The sequence below is a fragment of the Tyto alba genome, unplaced genomic scaffold, assembly GCF_018691265.1.
Source record: "Tyto alba isolate M040663 unplaced genomic scaffold, T.alba_DEE_v4.0 Super-Scaffold_14, whole genome shotgun sequence".
Taxonomy (NCBI): Eukaryota; Metazoa; Chordata; class Aves; order Strigiformes; family Tytonidae; genus Tyto; species Tyto alba.
In genome coordinates, this window is record NW_024881276.1 from 57,410,735 (window position 1) to 57,433,220 (window position 22,486).

General features: G+C 36.8%; 1 protein-coding gene across 5 annotated transcripts in view; it reads left to right on the forward strand.

The window, feature by feature from the left end:
• The window catches only part of STXBP5L (syntaxin binding protein 5L), a 205,905-nt gene that overhangs the window by 82,164 nt on the left and 101,255 nt on the right, over positions 1-22,486 (forward strand). For all 5 annotated transcript variants that reach the window (XM_032997513.2, XM_032997514.2, XM_032997515.2 and 2 more), the window contains exon 5: positions 15,877-16,011. In XM_032997513.2, the coding sequence (XP_032853404.1) occupies positions 15,877-16,011 (135 nt within the window). The remainder of the gene's footprint in view (positions 1-15,876; positions 16,012-22,486) is intronic.

A 22,486-nucleotide genomic window follows, 5' to 3' on the forward strand; every position in this document is an offset into this window, starting at 1 on the left:
CAAATGTTGCTTCAGAAAGACAAAAGACTAGGTACAAAGTTTCTCCAGTAAGACTGACCCAAATTACGTTCATGTAGTTACCACACACCTCTGTCTTCTCTATTAAAAAAAAAAAAAAAATACAATATTACATTATTTTTTCAGGTCTTACATCATGTTATGGAAAATTTCATAGTACACTTGACGTGTAGGAATAGTGAGAACCCTGAGCTCATCCTAGAAAGGTGGTATGCCACATAGTTGAAATGATGAATGTCTTGGTCATAAAAAGAAGTCTAGCACAACAATCATTTTGTTTTTTCTCTCCAACACGCATTAGCTAAACAGTCAACAAGGAAAAAAAATACAAAGCATAGGTTATCTTGTTGATACAAAGAAACAGCTGTTTTGATTTGATGGATTTATGAGATTAGGCAAATCCACTAAAGTAGAATGAAAGTTCACATGTTCCCTAAGATTTTCTTTTTAATAGACCTTAAATATGTAGGCCTTCTAGTGGACTGGAGCTGAAGGGACCTCCTCAGCCTAGTTCCCTGCAGTTCCAGACCAGACAACTCCTATGCTTCCTTTTCTATAATGAACAAGCTGACTAGGTTTTGCATCAAGAGATGCTGGTCCTTTATGATCCCAGTAAGAAAGATGCTCGGACTCTGTAATCAAAATGCTATTTATTAGAGCTAGCACTATAAAGAATGAGAGAAGAGTATAGATAATCTTGCATACCTGTAGATGCTTGGAACTCCGAGTTGTGCCTCATCAAACAGGCCTCCCGTCAGCAGGCTGGGCAGACCCCATCCATAGATAGGGTGGCCCCATTTGGTCATTTGTGTTATTACAGGATTTTCCGATAAGAAAACAACTGTTCATTATTTCTACTAGGAAACAGAAGGGGTGGTCTCCCTAAAACTTCCTGCTGCACTGTTAGGTAAAGGCAAGGCCACACAGGTGGTGCAGTCATGGAGTGGGAGCTGCCTGCAAGCTCCTCTGTTAAAACGAGCTGGCTGCATTTATCCTGCCACCGAGGGGTATGCGCAGCACAACCCAGCCCGAAGGCCGTGCTGTACGTGCTGGCGCCTGCTCGGGTTGTCTGCTGTGTGGATAACTAACTCCTCCACATGCAACGCTCTCCCTGGCAGGATCGTGACACTATGATACAGCTCTTCAAGCTTAAATCCAGTACTCCTCCTAGTAGGGAAGATTGCTCCACGCTAATTTCAACCTTCTGATGGTAAGAAACCTTCCAGCTTCAAGACTGTATTTATTTTTATGGCTCTTTTATTCCCATTTATTATGGTATTCTATGGTATCCACATTGTCATGCATTTTAAATATTTTGTCTCCCCTTAGCAGTTAAACAGCTCATTCATGCCCACACACAACCTGCTTTTTTCTTCTTTTTTACTACAAAAATCAAGATTCTGTGTTTTTCCGTTATAAATTTGTGTCTTCATTCCCTTCTTTTTCCTTTGGCCTTTCCTCTCATATCAACTCTCCCTGAGCTGATGATTAGACAAGGAAACATATTCTAGATAGGGTCCCATCTGCGCTGTGGACATTGCCATTACCATTTTATTTTGTAATCTCTTCGGGAATATGTTTACTGATGCATCCTGTAATAACATCTTCCTTTTACGTGGCTTCATCTTATCAGTTCTTGTGGTCTTGCTGTGATTGACTAATATACCCATTACACTTCTTCACTGTTGTATATCTAGCTGGCAGGGAATGTGCTGCTTCTCAGTGCAAGCCTTTAAGAGTGGAAGCAAAGCAAGATAAGCGAAATTGAAATTTATCTTTTTCCATCACTTCTGTATCATAAGCTCCAACCCTAAAGTGGAAGTTCTTATTATTTCAAGTCTGATGCTTTGCCCTTTGCATTTCAAATTTAATTCCATTTCTTGTACTCTACTTGTGCAGCTTGTCCTTCCTCTGTGTCATGGTTTGCACCCAGAGGGCAAATGAGCACCATGCAGCCACTCACTCACTCCTTTCCCCTCAGGAATGGGAAGGAGAAAATAAAACAAAAGGCTCAGGAATTGACACAAGGACAGGGAGGGATGACTCATCTATTTTTGCCTGTGAGGGCAAAAGACAGACTAGGGGAAGAAAAAGAACATCAATTTACTTCAAACACTAGCACCGCCAACACTTAAGAGACAGAGTGGAACAGTGAGAAGTGCCACCACATCTTAGAAACACCTTCCCCCCTGCCCCTCCCTTCTTCCCGGGCTCAGATTTGCTCCTGATCTGTCTGCCTCCTCCCTCCCTGTGGCGTAGGGGGGAAAGGGAATGGGGGTTACAGTCAGCCCTGACTCTCCTTCCTCCTCAGGGCAAGGACTCCTCACACTCTTCCTGTGTTCTAGTGTGGGGTCCCTCTTCACAGAAGACAGTCCTTCATAAACTTTCTCCAACGAGAGTCCTTCGCATGGGCTGCAGCTCTTCCTGAGCTGCTCTGGTGAGGGTCACCCCCACATGTTGCAGTCCTCCCAGTGCCAAACTACAAGAGCAGGAGCTGCTTCTTCCCACAGAGTCCTGGCCTTCTTCAGGTGCAACTGCTTGCTCTGGTGTGGGGTCCTCCATGGGCTGCACGTCGGCCACTGGGCCACCGGTGACCTCCACGGGTGGCAGGGGGGTTGGCCCTGCCACCTCACCGCGGGATACAGGGGTCTCTGCTCCAGTGCACCTGCCTTTCTTCCACTGACCTTGGTGTTGGCATAGGTGTCTTCCTTCCAGGTTCCCCTTCTTAAATGCATTATCACAGAGGCACACCCACCGTTGCTAATTGCCTTGGCCGTAGCCACAGACAGGTCCGACTTGGAGCTGGGGGGAGCTTTTGGGAAGTTTCTCACACGGGCCACCGCTGTAGCCCCCTCCCCTGCTACCAAAAACCCTTGCCACGCACACAGACCCAGCACACTCTAATACTGTGTCCCTAAGCTATTTCATTAGTACTAGTACCAAGATCATTTATGAAATTACAAGATCAGCTGTAAAACTAATACTTGAGAATCCTTCAACTATCTGGTAAAATAGTTCCCCTTTCAGTAAAATCAAATGGAAAATAGACATTAAAACCAGAATTTTACAGCAATGGTTTCTATAAATGTGGTGTTTATTTTTGACATAAGCTGGGTTTCCTACAATTGGAATATTCTGGAATAGCCTATCTTTGGTAAACCTACCTTCCCTATTTTACTATAACTTTTGAAAATTTGTCCTTTTGAAACTCAAAACCTTGGTTAGTGTGTATTTTTAGGTATATTTGAGCAAGTAGTAATAATATTACAGTCACAACATTCTAGATGACAACATGGCTTAACTTTATTTCTATTGGTTTTAAATTTTTTATGCTTACTTTCTTGGGTAACCTTGGGATTTTGAATGCAATCTGACGTGGTGCCACTGCAGAGAAAGTGCTGCAAGAACTTAAACTGGCTAGTTTAAAACTAGTTTTATTTCTCTATGCCTAAACACCAGGGTAGGGATTACTCTAAAATAACATCACCTTTTATTGATTCATTGACTGTTTACTAGAGAAAGATGTTGGTTGCCGTTTCCAGGAATATCTAGACTGTATAGTTATTTGCAATACTTTTCTAATCTGTACACGACACAATAAACTCTCACAGTCTTTCCCCAAAGCAATTTTTATTCCACCAAGATTCTGCCAAAATTATTACTTTCAGTTTAATTTAAATTAAAAATATCCTTAAGTGCATTATGCCACAGTATCTGCTTTTATACCTGTTTGCTAAACAACTTCTTTGAAGGCAAACAGAGAAATTAAGTTATTTAGGATCTATTTTTACACAGCTCTGTACATAAAGGTTCTATTTCTATAATGAGACTTTAAAATATGCAATAATAGCAGCAGCACAGTATATATTAATTTGATTTTGATAACTACTCAGAAAAGTCTCAAAACAGCAAATACAGTTACTATGTTGCATTGGTTACATATATATATTCATTTTAAAAGCATGTATCCAGGACTTAAAACACATGACAAAAATCTGATGAATAATTTGGCAAATATTTTTCTGTTTCATGGTTATCAAACAATTGCAAATCAGTTCACATTTTCCTCACATTGATGCATTAGAAGCAGGTTAAGAGAAAATTACTGTTATGCTATTATGAATTACTCTTAGAGATAACAGCTGTATTAATAGCACAAGGACCAAAACCAAAATTAAAGATGTCTTACAACCAATAACTTCTACTTTTCCCCTCTTGCTAAAACTGCACCAGATAACCTCACTTCCCCCAATCCACCCCTGAGCTGTTCATTTGACTTATTACTTTATTTAAAGCTTTTTACATAAAATATTTTGACAGATACATAAAAGAGTCTTGAGACTGTGGAAAGCATATAAAGTGGATCTTCCCAAACAAGAGTTTTCTCAACTCTGAAACACCAAAATCCCTGTTTCTAGCTGGTAGTAGGCCAAATGTTGTGGCTATAAATACAGCATAGTTAAAATATTTGAAAATGGAAATTTATTCATAACAGTTAATGAAATAACTTTACGAATTTGCTAAATGTATATGCATATGTGCAAGTGCACATATACATGTGTGTGCATGTGTGTACCTGTGCAGGCACACACCTATATGGAATCATGGCCCATAGAACTACTGGAGAAAAATACATAGCTAGCACAATTACCTGGGGACTTAACAACAGCAGAGGGACTAGAGGACCCTCTGGCCTGACAAATGCTCTTTTCCAATTTACCTTTTCCTTTGTGTCACTCTGGCTGTAGTTCCTTCTATTATAACTATGAGAAAACAGGTATCCCTGCAAAACTCCATTTTGCAAAACATGCTTGTGAAGTTTTGTTCTTCCTTCAATAGGGAAGAAAAACGTGTTCTGAATTATTTCATTTTTATGTCACCTGGCCACCTCTGACTGTCTGCCTAGGTAACTTATGTGTTGGTTTCTTTCCTCAGAAAAAAATCCTTTAGCTCTTAGAAGTAGACATAGTGTTGCTATATGCTGCAGAACTTCAGCTCATACGTTGAGCAGTGTGTTTGTTGTTTCTAATGCTTTGTAGAAAATAAAGTATGTTTGTCAGTAGATTCTGCTTTTTTGAGAAAACACAGAGTAACATGTTATGTTATTTTCACATAGCAGCTGTGTTGCCAATTTGCTCTAAGGCCAGGTTTGGATAGAAAAATTTAAAATATATACACACAGCCATACATTGAAAACCGTATTTCGCGGCCTTAGTCATAAGAAATGAGAAGTCCAATCCTGTAATAGAAAAATGCTTCTAACAGTCATATTAGATGATATGCCTTTTAAATCTTAAAGAAGGTCAGACAGCATAAACAGCCTGCATTATCAGCTGGAATTTTCAGCTTGCTACGCTTATCGTATAGCTACAGGAATTCTATTCATTTATTTTCTCAAGTTTTAAAATTTGAATTTTGAGATCTCTTTTATAGTCCTGTCCAGCTCTGTCCTTTGACCTTTATTACATTAGATTTCTAGTCATATCTTAAAGCAGTGAAGAACATGCACCCGTTCTGTTGCACTAAGTTGTTTGGTTCTTGGGAACCACACCACCCCTTTCCTGCCCAGGCACATGTCGGCTTCAAGTAGAATCCAATGCAGTGATTTAGGATACTTTTCCTTCTGTCACAGTAAACTCTGGGCGTTACTCCAGTAAATCAGAAATAGAGCTAGTAATGTCAGTGCTGAGATTATCTCACTAAACAGTACATGAGCAGGAGGAGGAGAGAGGCTACAGATTGCAGAAAAACAAGGACCGTTAATCACAGAGTCCCTGTCTACTGAAGCATAACAAATGAGAACAGCTGGTCCTCAATAAATCTACATGATTTTAATTGATGGAAGCTGTTAAGAAAAAAAAAAAGTGTGTATACATAGAAGAAGCATACACATGTAAAAACGCATTTTTTTTTTTTACTTTGAAGTCAATTTCAGTATTTCCATCTTATCCTGATTGTAGAGAGTCATTCAAAATAACTTGATCGATATTGATATAAAATAGGTTTCAAATTCATTGTATTAAGAATGTATGATAAACACAGATTTGTGTATGTTGTGGCAAGCAGGGGATGAAATACTAGAATATCTTTAGTTTACTTTTCTAACAGCTATGTAAAGTCCAGCTGTTTAGCAAAAGACAGTTTTCAACCTTTCATCAATGGGCTAAGACCCAGTTTACCGTTTTTAAACTATGAGATTAAGAAGCAAAAACTGCATTTTTGATTTATAGCTTTGGTGTTGGGTGAAAGTATGAGAGAAATTCTACCCTTATGTGTTTGGGGTTTTTTAATGCATCTGATAAATAAAACAATGACAGAAATAAATTAAAAACTTTCACTTTTGAAAACATCATCTCCCTCTTCCATCCTTTGGTTTTTGGCTTTCCTTTATTGCTAAGAAACTCAATGGCTCTTATTGCCGTCAGTATTGCCCATCACTGTCACTATGATTGGTATTACAACTCTATTTTTACTTAACCTTCAAAGAAATTAATGGGGAACAAGTGAAGTACTACAAATAAGAAATAGTGATTTCACAAGCCAGTAGACAAGAGAATCATGTGCATTATCTTCCCCCTAAAGATGAAAGCAAGAGTCTGTTTGCCAACCCCATTTCATTAATTTGCTCACTTCACTGATTTTGTGGAACTTTTATTCTCATTTTTGTTGTCTAATGACCTTGAGCTGGCATCAGAAACAAACTGGAAGCCGGTGAAAAGTATGCTGGTTTCTTCCAGCATCGTTTTTCTATTTAAGAAAGCAGGTTTCCGTGTAATTTCCTTGTCTGTTTTTTTCTTGTGTCCAAGTCTGCACATTCCACCTGTTCAATCCACTGCATTACTGTTGTGTAATACTAAAGTTCTAGCCAGGGAGAGCATGCCACTGGCATTGTCAGTGATCCTGGTCCCACACGTGAGAAATCCCAATGAATTTACGGTCAAAACTGTAAAAGGGAGTTGACAAAAGAGAGTGTCTCTTTGCTGTGCATTTGTCCAAGAGGAAATAAAGCCATTTTCCGTCATTCTGAGTTTAAACAAAACATCAGTTGCACAGGCTACAAAAGTAGTCATCCCTTTGCACACTGGGATTTCAGTGGTGACTTCTGAGTTGTCCTGGAGCTCCAGCAATGCCAGGGAACATGATGCAGTGCTGCTGCTAAGGCAGACAGCCATTGAGTTACCAAGGATGTGAACTTAAACGCCTGTATCTTGTAATACATGAAGTTATAGTGCAGCTCTCTTTTCGTTTGTGTTATGTCGTGTTGAACAGGCCAGGATTATCTTCTGTGGAGTTGTAGGAAGGTTACTTATAAGAAAGAAAACTGGTACAAACCAAAGGACCCGTTGGATGCTGTATACTTTGACTGTCCTTGTAAAGTGCTCATGATAACCTCATAAAGTTTTATCTAAATACATAAATACAGTCTTTATTCAAGGGACATCTCAAGATTTACTAATCTAATGCATCTAGTATATTTTTAAACGTGCTCTTTCTGATTTGTTCTAGATATTTTTAAGTTTGATTCAACTGCTTGTAAATAATTTATTTTAGCACCCATCATAAATGCTCATATAGTTGATACACTAACATTTTGTGTAGTTAACATAAGCATTTGTATCTTAAAACAAGTATTTATGGAATTCTGTAAACTATTAATTACTGTTGTGACTGGAAATTAATCTGAAATAGTAAACTCACAAATCAAGAATCTGCCTAACTTTAAGCTTATAGGGTTATTTCATCTGTCCAGAAGTTTTGTACAGGAACTTGTAGCTTTTGAAGAAACAGAGGAACAGCCTACATTTACTCTCAACTGTTTTAATAGGAAAGAAGGAAAATGAGGATATGACTATACTACTGATAGTGCTTTACACTTTATATTTTAGTTTTTAAAACTTTAAAGGCTTAATAATCAGTCCAAATTTCCAAAAATCAGGATGCTTCAGAATGTGCCAGTAGATCAAAAATAAAAAGAAACCTAGATAGGGACAAAACTAACATATCTTGATAAATAAATGGTTTTTCATCTGCATTTCATAAAATTTTATGTTGTTTTTTTGTTTTTTTTTTTTTTTTTTTTCTGCTTCTTGTATTGTAGCTGTTTATTTATAATATTGCAGGTAAGGGACAACAATGAAAAATGCATGTATCTTGAGCACTTTGAAAGCAGTGGTAGACCACCAGCCAAGTGACACATTTAAATACCTTGTAGGAGAATAGCTGCATAAGCTTTTTTACTGTGTCAAAATGAATAACTATATAAGGTATCTATCAGCAATATTTAAGTCTGTTTGCCTAAAATGAAACTATAAAGTCAAAATGTTTTCTTAGCATTTTTTCCAAGTAGAATTTATAGAAATGTAGAAGGGAGTCTGTCTGTTAATTATATACAGTGTGTCACAAATTCTAGAAGAATACTTTGCTTAGGGCATATTTATATTGAAATTATAGTTTAGGGGTAAAATCCTGATTTATTGTACCTCATCATTTGTAGGGAATCTTCCATCATTGAAATTCTTTAAATCAAACCAGGTATATTTTAGTAAATTTTTCTTGTTCAAGCAGTAATTAATATTAAGAAATCCTATAGCCTGTGTTAAGCAGAAGAGAGGACCCCGAAATGTTTATTTCTTATATTACAATCCACAAATTAAATTTTTTTCTGTTGTACAAATAATGACTGTAATGAACACTTGTAGCTAAAGTGATATAAAATAAAGACAAATAAAACTGTTCTGTGAACTTATTGGGTAAACCGAGATACCTAACTTGAAAGGAATGTTGGCAAACATATGTATAGCACTAGAAGGTAACAGCTACTGCTGCTTTAATTTCATATTTCATTTATATTCTCTCGTAAGGAAGATACACTGAATTGCCTCATGTAAAAGAGTTAATTTTACTGTCTCTTTCTTTTAAATGTTAATCTCTACAGACTACTTAAAAAGGACTATGCTTAATTAATGACTTCAAGTGGTCCTACTGTTTGCAAGTATTGATAGTTCAGTCAGGAAATAGGCATGTGAGCTATATGATGACTTGTTTCACAGTGTTTAATTGTAAATAGTTTGTGACTTTTAACAGAATAGTCACATTCAGATCCTGGCTAACTTGATAGAAAAATAGAACTAACTTCTAATTATTACAGTCTTCATTAGATATTCTTCACCTACCCAGTCCTGTCAGAAATTTTAATTGTAGCATATGCACTATAGTCTTAGAACCACAGAGAATATTTGAGCTGTCTGTATAACACTCAGCTGGAAAAAATCCAGAGATAGAAATGTTCATGCAGTATTTTGAGAATATAATTTACCTTAATATTCCTCTTGTGTTCAGATATCCCTGAGTAACAATGGAGTTTAATACTCCAATGCCTTTGTTATACTGTCACCAGGATCCAATGCAATTTATGTACAATTTATTTTCAGCTCTACTTCACTTCCTTCTATATAAGTAATTAAAACATAAAATAAGAACCAATTGATTTTAATTCAAAGTAAATGTTGACTGATGAGACTAACAGAAAATATATATAAAACAGAAGATTTTTCTCTATTTAAATTAACTGAATCACACTTCTGAAAAACAGGTGGACCACAAGAATCAGTCTCAAAGGCATGTATGATTCATTCGCTGTCTGCTAGGATCTGTGTGTGTGGCTCTACTATAAATTTTTAAAATGATCTTGTGTGGTATGTGGAGAATTTAGTTTGAATAGGAAGAAGTTTAATGTTGTGATATAGTACCACCAAGACCCTGAAAGGAAAAATTGTCCACATATATTGAACTACTATATATGTAATTTGACTCTTAGTTGTGCCAGTTAGTAATTTGAAGTATTTCCTGTACTCGTATGTCAGCATTAGCAACTGTGCATACACTTCAAGTAAATTAAACTAAAAGTTTAAGTTAAACATGGAAAATTCCTAATAATGAAGTTAATCTTGGATTTCTGCATTCCTAGAACTTCCTGATGTGTAATCACTCAAACAGTCCATGTTGAAGAGGAAACACTTGTCATTACTATGCACAGACCCAGCTCACATCTATCTGGGGGACTGCACAACCATCTGCTGCAAACACATCACAGGATACAGGCGGCAGACTGCATGGATTGCTGCTGCTGTACATGTCTTTTACATGTCTCACAGCTGATGAGCTCCAAATTTATACATACAGTCCAGGGAGAGGAGAAGATGCCTCCAGAAGCCAAATGGCTCACAGTTTACATCCTTTGTTTGATCGCTGGAGACAACTCCTTTTCTCCATTGTCTATAGCTTTAGCCTGTGCTTCTGTTTAGGCATTTCAGGTCGGCTGCAAATTACTTTGCTTGAGTATCATCTGTCTAAACCTTCTTGTGTGCATTTCATGACTTAAAGCAATAATCTCAGCTATAACATTTCTTTGCGAGCCGACAGAAAAACAGTCCTACACTTTTTGAGAATACTTGCTAGCCAGAAGCTCCCTCAGAAAGACCAGTCTGCTTCCAACCACTGGAGAAGGAGGGGCAGTAGATGAATCTGGTCTTATTTGTATGTCAGTGAGGACTTTTCATATTGCTTTTGTTCAAAAATACCAAAAGATTAAGGGAGTAGTGAGGTGGAAAAAAGAGTTGGGTGGAAATCATTCGTGCTTGCTGATGGAGGGAGATGGGGACTGTATACAGAGTCATGAAGCACCCTCAGCAGCTGCAGTTTTCGTTGCTGCGGAGAAGGAAACCTGCAGAAATTGGTCGGGGAGGGAAGGGCTTATCTAGTATTTCTCCTCTGTGGTGAATATGCATTGAGGGCTACATAGGCCACAGGTTTCTCTTTAGAGAGAACTGCTTTGAAAGAGGACCTGACAGAACATGAGCCAGTCACTGGCCGGTGCGAGGGAGGATGGCCAGTCTGTCAGGAGGCAGTGCCAAGGGAACAGCTTGCGGTGATAAGCAGCTGAGGTAAGTAACATAAACTAGTGGAGAGTGCTGAAAGCACCAGAGGATGCCGAAGAAGATTCCTTCAGTTGGGAGCTGTAATCACTCTAACAAAAAAGTAGGTTCATGATATGCATGAACTTCTTGAGAAGGTAATCAGCTTTCTCGGAAGAGGAACTCATCCATGTTGGGACAGTGCACTGTAAATTGGATGTAAGACAGTGGCTGTAACTTAGTCCTGTCACTGAGAGCTGGGAGAAGGCGGCTGGTCCAGGACCACGGCTGGTGCCCCTGGCAGCTACTGGGCTTGCTTCCCATCAGGTGCTCGTGTTCCCAAGTTAATGCTCCTTCATGTTCTATCATCCTCTTCGTAGATTTGTGAGATTTCCATCTTTTCTCAAAGCCTGGACAGTGTAGTTTATTTTGGTAGGATTCTGAGAGGGAGTTCAAGCTGATGTTTGTTTTATGTCGGAACCTACAGAAACTGAACCCTACTGTCAGTCAGTGCTGTGCATGGTGCTGTTCTATGCTTGTCCGTATTTAAGATTATCTGTATAAGGAAAAAAGGCATAGTATAAATTTAGTTGCAGTTTTGATGTCAAGAAATGAGCAATTAAATAACTAAATTAGAAAAACTGTTCATCATTTTGACAAAAATGCGATTTATTTTCCCCTCTCCTGCAGCTCTCCCCACTTTCTACCAGAAATAGTGTTCCAGGAAGATTTTTCATACTAAAAGTAGAAAAACAAAAATAAAAAAGCAGAGGCAGAAGGAAGTGTTCTCAAAATTATCTTTTATTTTTCTTAGAGCAATATGTTTAGTGTAATAAAGATGATTTTAAGCCATCTGAGTGTTTTTACTAGTATTTCAGAGAATGTAGCCATCTAGATTATTTTAACATTGTAATGGTTTAACATTCTACTAATGCACAGTGAGTTTTTTTGGTCGGAGTTGTTAGAGTGCTGTGATTTTCTGGAAAATATACCTTTTCAAGATTTTCTAGTCAGAATAGATACCTTTCTAAAATGAGGTTCAATTTTTTTACAATGCCTCTAATTTATCTCTCTATTATCTCTCTTACATTGCTTACATAATCTTAGAAATGTTTTCAGGGCTTTTGCTAAAGAGTTTTTGCCTAATAAATTCTGATTTAGGTGTTTTATTTGGTTCCTATTGGTTTTCTTTAAATTACATTTTATACCCTGTTTTCTGCTTTGAATGCATTGGACAGTTTGGGCAGCATAGGAGCACCTTTTTTGATATCAGTCCATGTTTTTTACTATTTCTTCTAATGATCAATGACATTCATATTGTAGTTTGATGCTGAGAACATATAATATCCACATCTCTGGCTGACCTGCTGTTAAGTGATCAACGTTGAGCAAATTCTCAGGTCTCTGTTTAACTGGGTCCCATGTCATCTCAATCAGATTGACAGTCTGATTAAATTTTGGCAGAAGCACTTCATACTGGCATAAATCATTAAACCCCCTCCCTTCATAAGAAGAAAAATAACCTTTCTTTCTTCTGGCTAATTGACTGTTTTTTGTAAAGGCATCAAAAGACATCTTAATTTGCTTGTGGGATATATGACTAACAGAGTGATACCTTTCATCCACAGTGAAAACTACAGTATGAGAAGTCATTGTCTTCTCTTGAAGAAGTCATTATGTAATTTCTGTATTCACTGAAATGGAAGATGTTCATTACAAATCTGAGTCTTGCCTCAAAGCTTTCAAGCCTCAAAGTCAAGTTAATATTTTTTGTAAAAGTGAAAAGTCAATAATAGATAAAGCAGTTTGTATTTCATTTACATAATGTAAAAAAAAAAAAAAAACAAAAAACAAAAAAACAAACTTCAGAGCAGTGCATAGTTTTCTAAGAATATGAAAATCATATGGCTTTGTCTGGTGAAGCCTAAGAATGTATTGTATTAAAATGCCTATTAATCCCTATGGTCTAATAGGTTTGTTACATATCTGGATTGTCTTTAAGGGAATAGCACTTTCTTATAAGCTTGCATATTGTAAAAGGTAGTATTTGATAATGTGTAATAACAGTTTAGGTAATCAATGAAGACTCACAGGTAATTTTCACTGTGGAAGAAATAACAGAATCCTTTCTTTTCTGGCTGTCCCGTAAATCTATCAGAACAAAATGAAATTGTTCAAGAGGACATAGCTGAACTTAAGAAAACAGGAAAATTTGTGGTCATTTTCTTCATTCTTTAGCAACACCTAATTCTCTTCTGGTCCTTCATACTATATATCCAGACTTAGTAGTTACTGGTGCCTGGGATTTCAGATAGGACAGCAGGAATATAAGTCTAGTAACCGATGGCCAGTAGTTAGTACTTTAGTCTGATTTTTTCTCTTACTTTAGTACCTTGCTCTTCTTGAAATGTTAAACCTAAAACAGGCAAATGGAGGACATGCAGTAGCTGGGAAATTAGGCAACCATTTAGTCTGCTGATTGTTGTGGCAGTACATGCTATGGATCATAATCTAGCAGCGAGTTTCAAAAAGGGGAAAAAAAAGCAGACCAAAACAGCCTTATATATTGTCTGAGGTGATTTTGAGACTTTATTAATAAGCACAGCGTTGGATTCAGTCTTGCACTTTGGAGACCAAGTTTTCCTCAATACACCATACTAGTTTGTGAATGGATTTATCGGAGGACTGAAAATTCATATGGTCCTAGATGGACTTGAACCTGCTTCGTCTGCTGACACAACTGCAAACATTTGGAGCAGCAGCATTCAAGTCAGCTGGGGTTCTTTGTAACTCATGAGTTATTTCTCAGTCACTACACAGATATATTTTCAGCACTTTCAAAGTCACAAATATTTTATCTTCCTGTAATTTAACTGTTTACTACAAACAAATGCTGAATGAACATCAGTGTGAAGTGGTTAAGTGGATTTATCAGCCAGGGACCAGGGAGAGTTCTGCATGGACTGGGACCTAACAGAGCATGCATATGCTTTGGAGTGCAAGAAAGAAAAGTAGAGCTAGTGCAGAAATGCAAGAAATAAAGCAAAATTTGGACCAAATATGAATCTAACCAGAAATGTAGCTAACAGTGCATCTCAGTAGGAAGCAAAAGAAGTTGAATTGTTAGGTTCGAGAAGAATCAAGAAAGATGTGAAAACCAGCCTCACGTTTGTAAAACTACAAAGTGAAAAGGGCAAATTGTTCTTTGCATCTGTTATGAACAGAACAATAAAGCTAACAGTTTTAACTCCAGCAAGGAATATGTAGGTGGCATATACCTTCTGCAGTTTTTCTGTCAGATATTTGTTGATAAGTTGCTGCTTGAAGGCATTTTCATTTATTCATACTAACTGTAATTCCCATTCTCAAAGCAATTCTCTTGAAAAACTTGGTTCTCTTTCCACTAAAGACACTGGAATTACTGCCAAAATTAGACAATGGTAAAATTTAGCCCTGAACAGATGGGTAGAACAAAGCCTATGTCATACTCAAGTCTCACTTGAATCAACAAAACAAGATTTCTGTTTACAAGGGTAAGCCTTATTCTAGATTCATGGTTCAGAAATAATTTTCCCCATAAATTAGGATGTGAAGACTGCATAATCCAGTGTGATACATAAAGCCAAAAAAAAAAAAAAAAATTAGCTCACTCGAATGGATTCAGTGTTAAATGTTCTGACACATGATTAGATACATGAAAAACTGCAGAACTATCCAAATACTGTGTAGAATCTGTTTGGAATAATTTTGTTTGTTGAGAGTACCTTGCAGGAAACAGTTTCAGAAAGAGTGTGAAATCTGTATAAATATTGAACAATTCCTTTAATTCAAAGGGTGGCAAATGTTCTACTCGGAGGACTTTACATGACTGAGAGGACCAAATTACTGGAAGGTAGCCAATACCCCTCTCACTCATTTATAATTAAGTCAGATTGCTGTACCATAAGAATAAAAAATCGAAATATGTATGTTCGTAAATATTGTTTATACATTTGTGCAGGAGGAACGTGTTAAATAAAAGTCATTGCATAGCTGTTAAATCAAATTTGTATATAAAAGCTAGGAATAGCCTGCTTATGGCACTGAATGATAAATATAATTATGGCATACCAAGCAAAATACCTGCTTTTTGTCAAAATCCATGAGTCAATACCATAAAATCAGATTAAGTTTCAGTCCCTGTAGATAGCATGCATTTGATTATATTTTAGTGGAAAATGGGGTTTTATCTCATACAGATTTAGTTTTGCTTTAATGTATGGAATATCTATATAATAGCTACAATACCAAAGAAACCTGAATCTACTCATTCATCATCTGAAAACTTATATGTATTATCATGAGAAACTCTCATGGTATCTTTCCAAGCTAATATAGCACAGGTTCATCACCCTGCAAGAATAATATGCGTGTAGGATTCAGTGTGTCTATGATACATTATTTAAGAGTACTACTAAGTGCAGTTATCTAGTGTCCTACTCTCCCAGAGAGCCAATAAAGTGAATGTTGTCTTGTGTGAATGATGGTGTTACTCTTCTGTTGTACAGATATTAATCCTGCTGAGGTCCATTAACTTTTGTTTGTTGTACTGGAAAAATTACTTATTCTAAGAAAGAAAGTAAGAAAGCCCAATTTGAGAGTCTTGGATAATATCACAGTGCAATTTCCATACTCATGGAGATAACATGACTTAGTTCAGTGTTCAAGCAATACAGCTCCTTTTTCCTGCCCTTTATATAGGCAGGTGGGATGGCCCTGTTTTGTTTCATGTTGTCTTTTATGATATTTCTAGCAATGACCCCCAAAACCTGCACATTCTTCAGAACGCTGCACCTGCTGGGCAGGTTTTTCTCAAGTTATAAAATGGAAAGAACAATTATTTAATCTGCAAAAGTGTTAAAATTTGTTATGATATTTAGTCACTTTTTTTGTTTTTCCTTTCCAGGATTACTTACTGCCATCTACCTTTCCAGAGTAAATGGCTTTATGTTGGAACAGAGAGGGGAAATACACACATTGTAAATATTGAGTCCTTCATTCTTTCTGGATATGTTATCATGTGGAACAAGGCAATAGAACTGTAAGTGCAGACTTTTTTACATTTGTGTCTGTAGTCATTTTCATAGCTGTCTTAAGACTCATTTTTAACAATAATTTGTTTTTACAAATATTAACAAATCTTTTAAAAACCTTTCCTTCTCATGAATGCATTTGCAGTGTTAACTGTTTTGTTACAGGACATTAGGAGTTCAGATTTATGATAGAGACCATGTAATTATATAAAAGAAGTTATTTGGTAATTTGTTTAACTATGGAGTTCCATGAAATACAGATAATCATTAATCTTACAAATTCAGATTTTGATATTTTTATGAGGGTAGCTTGATCAACATCTCCTCCAAACATCCTATGAAGAGAATAATGGAGCACATTTTCCCTAAGACTCTATGGAGACCTTTTCTTCATTGAACTGTAGAATCATTTAGCTGAGAAGAGACTGGAGGTCTCTAGACCAAGCCTGCTGCTCAACACAGGGCCAATTTCAAAGTTAAGTCAGGCTCATCAAAACCTGATGAAGTGATAGAAAAGGTAATGAGTGTCTGTTAGCCTGTCAGAGAACTGACATTTAACACAGGTGCCAGTGTCATGGGTATGAAATGGAGGGAGACATAAAAATCTGACTGGGATAAATCTATGCTTCCTGCAAGCAAAAGCCTCAACAGAAATGCAAAATTCTTTCTCTGCTGCTTCCTCTTCGAAGTTCCGGCAAGAGGAACTGCTGCAGGCAAACTAATAGTATTTCGTGCAGTTTCTGAGACATCTCCTTCATGTTGTGAGGAACCTGTAACCTCTGGTAGTAAACTGAAATTCACCAAGCTCAGTGAACCAAGAAGTCAGTATCTAAGAACAGGGCCACAGGTCTACGATGGTGGATCTAATTCTGTCCCAAGCAGAGATCCAATTGATAGCAACCACTTTTCTACAAAATTCTCCCCATTTCCTTTTTACTCCCCTCACTATTATTAATGACTTTTATTAGTTACTGTGTCCCCCAGGTTGACAAAACTGATGCCTTGTTTTCTTTCCTCCCCTCTGCCCCCATCAAACTTCATAGGCACAGTCATAAAAATTTAATTTTTTCTTCAAAGGAGATAAAAACAGGGATTCAAATGGTAATCGGGATTCAGACAGTCTGCTGGCAAATCTTTTGTCCAGTTCTTAATTTTGGAATGTTTGTTTGTCCTGACTTCATAAGACTTTGCTCAGCTCTGCTCAGTAGTTATGGCTAAAAATTACCGCTGGAAAATGTGGTTTAATCAAAACCAGAACTAATATGTTCATTTTGATGAGTTCAAGTGGGAAGTATCTTCATTATTTTCTCTTTCTCACTTTGTTTTGGTGATGTTGACATATTAGAGGTTTTTTTATTCCTATATTTTAAAATGTATATATATACTATATTGAGTAGATAATGCTTCTGAGGTTTTGAGAACAACAGATTTTCATTCTGAGAGCATTTGGAATTTTTTTTTTTACTCCAGACATTAGGATGTTTCTATTCTGTATGGAAATAAATCTGAAAGATTTTTATGACATAGAAGCCTTCTACCAAGTTTCACTTCCTAATTTGTTTGGATAATTTTTTTTTTTTTTTTAATGGCCACAACAGACCTTTTTCATGAGAACAAAATAGAATGATGCCTCTCTTCGATTAAAAGTATGTGGGGAAATAAGGGCTGCTTACTAACAAGCTTCAGGACTAAGTTGTTGAGATAGGCTAGATGCTGTGCAAGATGCTACCTCTCTAGAACTTTTTAGTAAACAAGCAGCCTCTCCTAACTATCTTCTTCGTATTGCCTAGCCAGGAGTATTACATAGATTTTCTGAAATTTTTCTTCCATGAGTTGTGAAAGGTAATGACAACATAGTACAGATAGGCTTTGTCACCTCAAATACTTGGAGATGCTGCGTGGTTACCATAATAGTTTCTTTTGAAAAGCTAGCTTGACATGTACTGTTTTACTGACAGTTGACCACAGGTATTCATTCATTACTGCTTCTAGATCTATCAATTCTACAAGTGTAACTTGATTCCTGTAAGCAGTGTGCTAGTCTAAGAAGGCTGTATCTTCTCCACTGAGCCTCATCATGTACTTCTTGATATGGAATGGAGGAAGTTGTCCTTGCCTATATTACGCAGGTAGACAGGGGATCCTGTGTGTCTCCAGATTAATTTCTCTGTATTAGAGTAAGAGGCTGGTGGGGATAATGGTGACGTTTGCCACAGCAGTCACCTTTACAGATACTATAGCACTGCTGAAGATGAAACTAAGTGACTTTTCTCAGTAAAGTACTTTGAACTCTCTCTAGTAACAAACTATGATGTCTGTTCCAGTACTTTGCTTTCTCACAAGAAAAATCTAACTTAGATTAGCTTTTAAAGAGAATGTTATTAAGTGTACTTCATGAGGATGGGCTTATGATAGTAGACTTTCCTTTAGAATTGTAGAGACATATTTTTGAGAGAACAATTTTATTTTGGGCCATGGGTATGTTCTTATTTGATTATATTTTTGAATCTTCACATTATTTTCACACAATTTTCATGTAATTTCCACATTTTAGTATTCTAGAATCATATGATAATTCATGTTGGAAGACCCCTATGGAATTTCCTAGACCAATTTCTTGCTCATGGTAAAATCAGCTATGAACAACCAGGTTGTTCAGGGCTTTCAGTTCCTAGGACCTGTTGATGTTAGATACTTTCAAAGATGAAAGAAAAAAGAAAAGCATATGCATGTAAAACTTCAAGTACAGCTTCAGCATTACCATGAATTGTGTAAGAGGTAATTGTGCTCATAACATTGTTTTTCATTATGAGATAGATTATATTGTTTCAGAGTGTGGGATTAGTTTGAAAATGTTACTGTTCTCTATAAAGATTGGAAGGAGATGATTTACCTTCTGTGAAAGCATATTGGTGTCAAACTTCTTGACAAGGAAAGACCAGTAAAAGTGGTTGCTCTGATGCTATATTCAAGACCTTAGTTTAGATGGAGGGCTAAATAGAATTTTGAGTGTGTCAGAACTGTGTCATCTGCACAAACAAGCCTGAGAGTTCTTCCCTCTTCATGCAACTTTCATCCAGTTTCTAAAGTTGCAGACTAAGTCTACCAACATAACTTGACTTTCTTTCCAAATCCCTCCTCATTTTTCTCACTGACTTGTACTTACTCCTAATAAAATCTCTGTGAATTTTTATAATGTGGATTTAGCTCGGTTGTCATTAGGATTTCAAGGCTCTACAGTGAAAACTAGTAGGAGATTTAGCTGGTTAATCTTTAAAAAACCTGAAAACATTGGAATGTTGAACTATACATCACCATACCTAAATCACTGTCAATCCAGATGACAGCTCATTTTGTGAGAATACAACCAAACCAACCAACCAAACAAACAAACAAAAAACCCCAAACCCCATACCAGCTGAAATTCCAGTTCTCTTAGTTTTTCAGAACATGGTTGAAGAGGGCCTCCAAATAAATTGCTAACGCTATGGCCAAGGTAACCCAAAGAGGTCAGAATACCTATGTTGTCATTTTACCCTTTGGAAAACACCTACAAGTTGCATTCTAGACTTTCATCATGGACTGAGTTTAACCCTCTCAGGTCATAATGATGTCGCTCAGTAAATAATAAAATAAATGGTATTGCATAGGTGGAAAAATATATGGAGCATAGAAAGTATATTCCAACAGTTAATTTTAATCTGTTCATGGATTTACCAAGGTTTCAACCCTGCAAAGAGTTTCATCACACATTTTGAGATTAATTCATTCCAGAGATCGTAACTGTCATCCTCAGAAAAAAAACGTTGTCAGTCAGTGAGGCTTACCAGATGACAACAAGAATTATTTTTCTAATTGTGATTCTGTTGCAGTGAAAGACTAAGGTGAAGAGGCTTAGTAGTTTAAAGAATTGAAGGAGAAACAGGTTTGGATGTAACATTTTTGGATGGTATATGATGCAAGAAATCCTATCAGCTTGTCCTGCATGTCTATTTGGACTTAGAAAGTTGGCTTTCATTTTGTTTTTTGGTGGGTTTTTCTGTTACCATTTATGATTTTGTTGCCTACTTTTGTATCAAAATATACTGAAAAATCTGTAGAGCTTTATATTTTGAAGCGATAGTGGTTTTCTCACTATGATCTGTTCAGAATCACCTAGTAGAAATATATGTCAAAAAGATGGTCGTAATGCCTGTTTTATCATAGGAACCATTGACTTCTATAGGAGAGATCATCCAGCTTGCTTAAACAATACCTAATACTAGTGAGAAACTAAGGCCTGAATAGACTTATGATGCAAAGGAAACATGAAATTTTTTGTTTGAGATTATTTTCAGTACTGAGGCATAACTGATTCCAGGAGTTAAAGGAAAAATTCCTTTAAATTGTGTGCACTGTCTAAGTTTCAGTGAATTTCACCTTGTCCAGAGCTGAGAAAGAACATTTAGAATATGGGGGGGGTTTAGAAACATTTTCTCTAGCATTTTTTGTCTTCTCAATTTCTATCATTTCAGGCATTTCACTACCTCAGTCTGCACTGAAGCATCTTTTCAGCTAGGAATGAAGAATAACTCAAAATTTTTTCACTTGTCATTTCTCTGTCGTTAGCAGAGCTAGTCCTCTGCCAGATATGTCTGGGGCTCATGATACTGTTTGGTTTTCTATTCTCTAATAAGCAAACAGTTTCTCTCTTTTGCCTTCAGAATGTTTGGAAACAGGTCTGGAAGAGAAAAATAGTCAGAGCCCACTGTGTTTCTATTTACTCCAACTACAGTGAGATTGATTTTCTCAGCCTGCAGGATCACACATTTTAAAAGGTCATCTGGTGGTGGGAGGGAAAGGAGGATCCTGATACGAGTCCACTGAACTCCCAAAATGAGAAATCTGCATTGTAAGCCCTCTTCCCAAGCATGCAGATTCCAGTGTTTGAACACACTACCAGATGATGAATGAATAACTGAAACTTGTCAAGATTTATGGGATTTAGAGTATCAAAGAATTGAGTAAATTGGAACTCAATTATGACAGAGCCATAACTTGGTCTTTCCTTTCTTAGCCCTTTCCTTGACCATCCCCATTTCCTAGGTGTGTCTCAGAGCCAGCAGTTCCACAGTAGTGAAGGAAAGTATGCAGGAGAAGTAGTTACAAGGCATCCTTCTTCTAGACGCTTTAGAAATTTGTCTGAACTGCATCTTGAGGTTGAACTTATATTTTACTTACTCAAATTCCCATCTTAGATCCACAGTATGTGAATGAATAATGTATCTAATTTACTCATCCTTTTTAATTTCTTCGTGACTCTACCAATGAAAAGAAAATCTTAAAATCTCTGGTGCACTGCACCTTTGTGGAAAGCAGAAATGTGGAAGATGTCTGACTATTGGCACTACAGAAGTATCTGCTTATGCATGTGCTTTTCTCAGCACTGTCACATTCAGCCAACTCCAACTCTGTAATAATGACTAATACAGATGCTTTTCTTTTTTTTTTTTTTTTTCCTCCTCTCCTCTCCACCAGATTTTCATTCTTCTGAGAAATCATTACAGTGCTTCTGTAACTGTGCAGGTTATTTTCTTCAAAAGGAAAATTGTGTTCTCTTGATTTGATTCTATTTTGTCACACATTGCTTTTACCCACTTTAAAGATTGTTCGGTATTTGAAGTTTTTACAACACTGTGTAAGTCACTCCATTTCTTAGAGTGCATAAAACTTTCTGGAATGATGGAGCAATGCATCATCTATGTATTTTCCACATTTTCCTGGGTCCAAATTATAAAACTGATGAAGACTTCTTTTTGAGATTTTTAAATTTAGAATAAGACAATTAAATAAAAGTTTCCATCCTTACAAGTTTTTTGAATACTCCTGTTTTACAGCAGGTGGTTTCTTCATTTCAGTCCTGTTCCTAAGAGTCAGATCTTACAGCATATCAGCTCTCTTGTCTCCCATAATGAACATGCACCAAATAAATTAATGCCTGCTGCTGTCAGGAATTACTTGTGATGAAGTGCAGAACACCTCAAAGTATCGCTAGTTTCTTAACAAACTTCTAGTTCTGTACTGCTGTCTTGGGAACCTTTTGTTCCATTTTTCAATTCCTCTGCAGTCTGTTTTTGTGGGCTTAAAGGTCAACAAAGGCTATGAATTGTTGCAATCGTTTGTATCATTAGCTCATACTTTCTTCTTGCTCAGTTGAAGGTATCTTTTGCTTCAAGAATTTTTTACTGCAGATCATAGCTGATATTTTTTGGACTCGACCTTCACTTTTTTTCATTCTGCTGTGTATGGACTTGGCTTCGTGTTTTATCCTTTTCATGTCTTTCCAGAGCTTTTATTTTCTCAGTTATTCTCAATTGTACCCCAGCTTGTATTTGGGAATGAAGAATTCTCTGCTCAGCTATTCCACTTCTGCCTTATTTTCGTCTACTGATTCTTCCTTTTTTCCCCCTTTCTCAAGGCATAGGATCTAGTTAGTTTTTACAG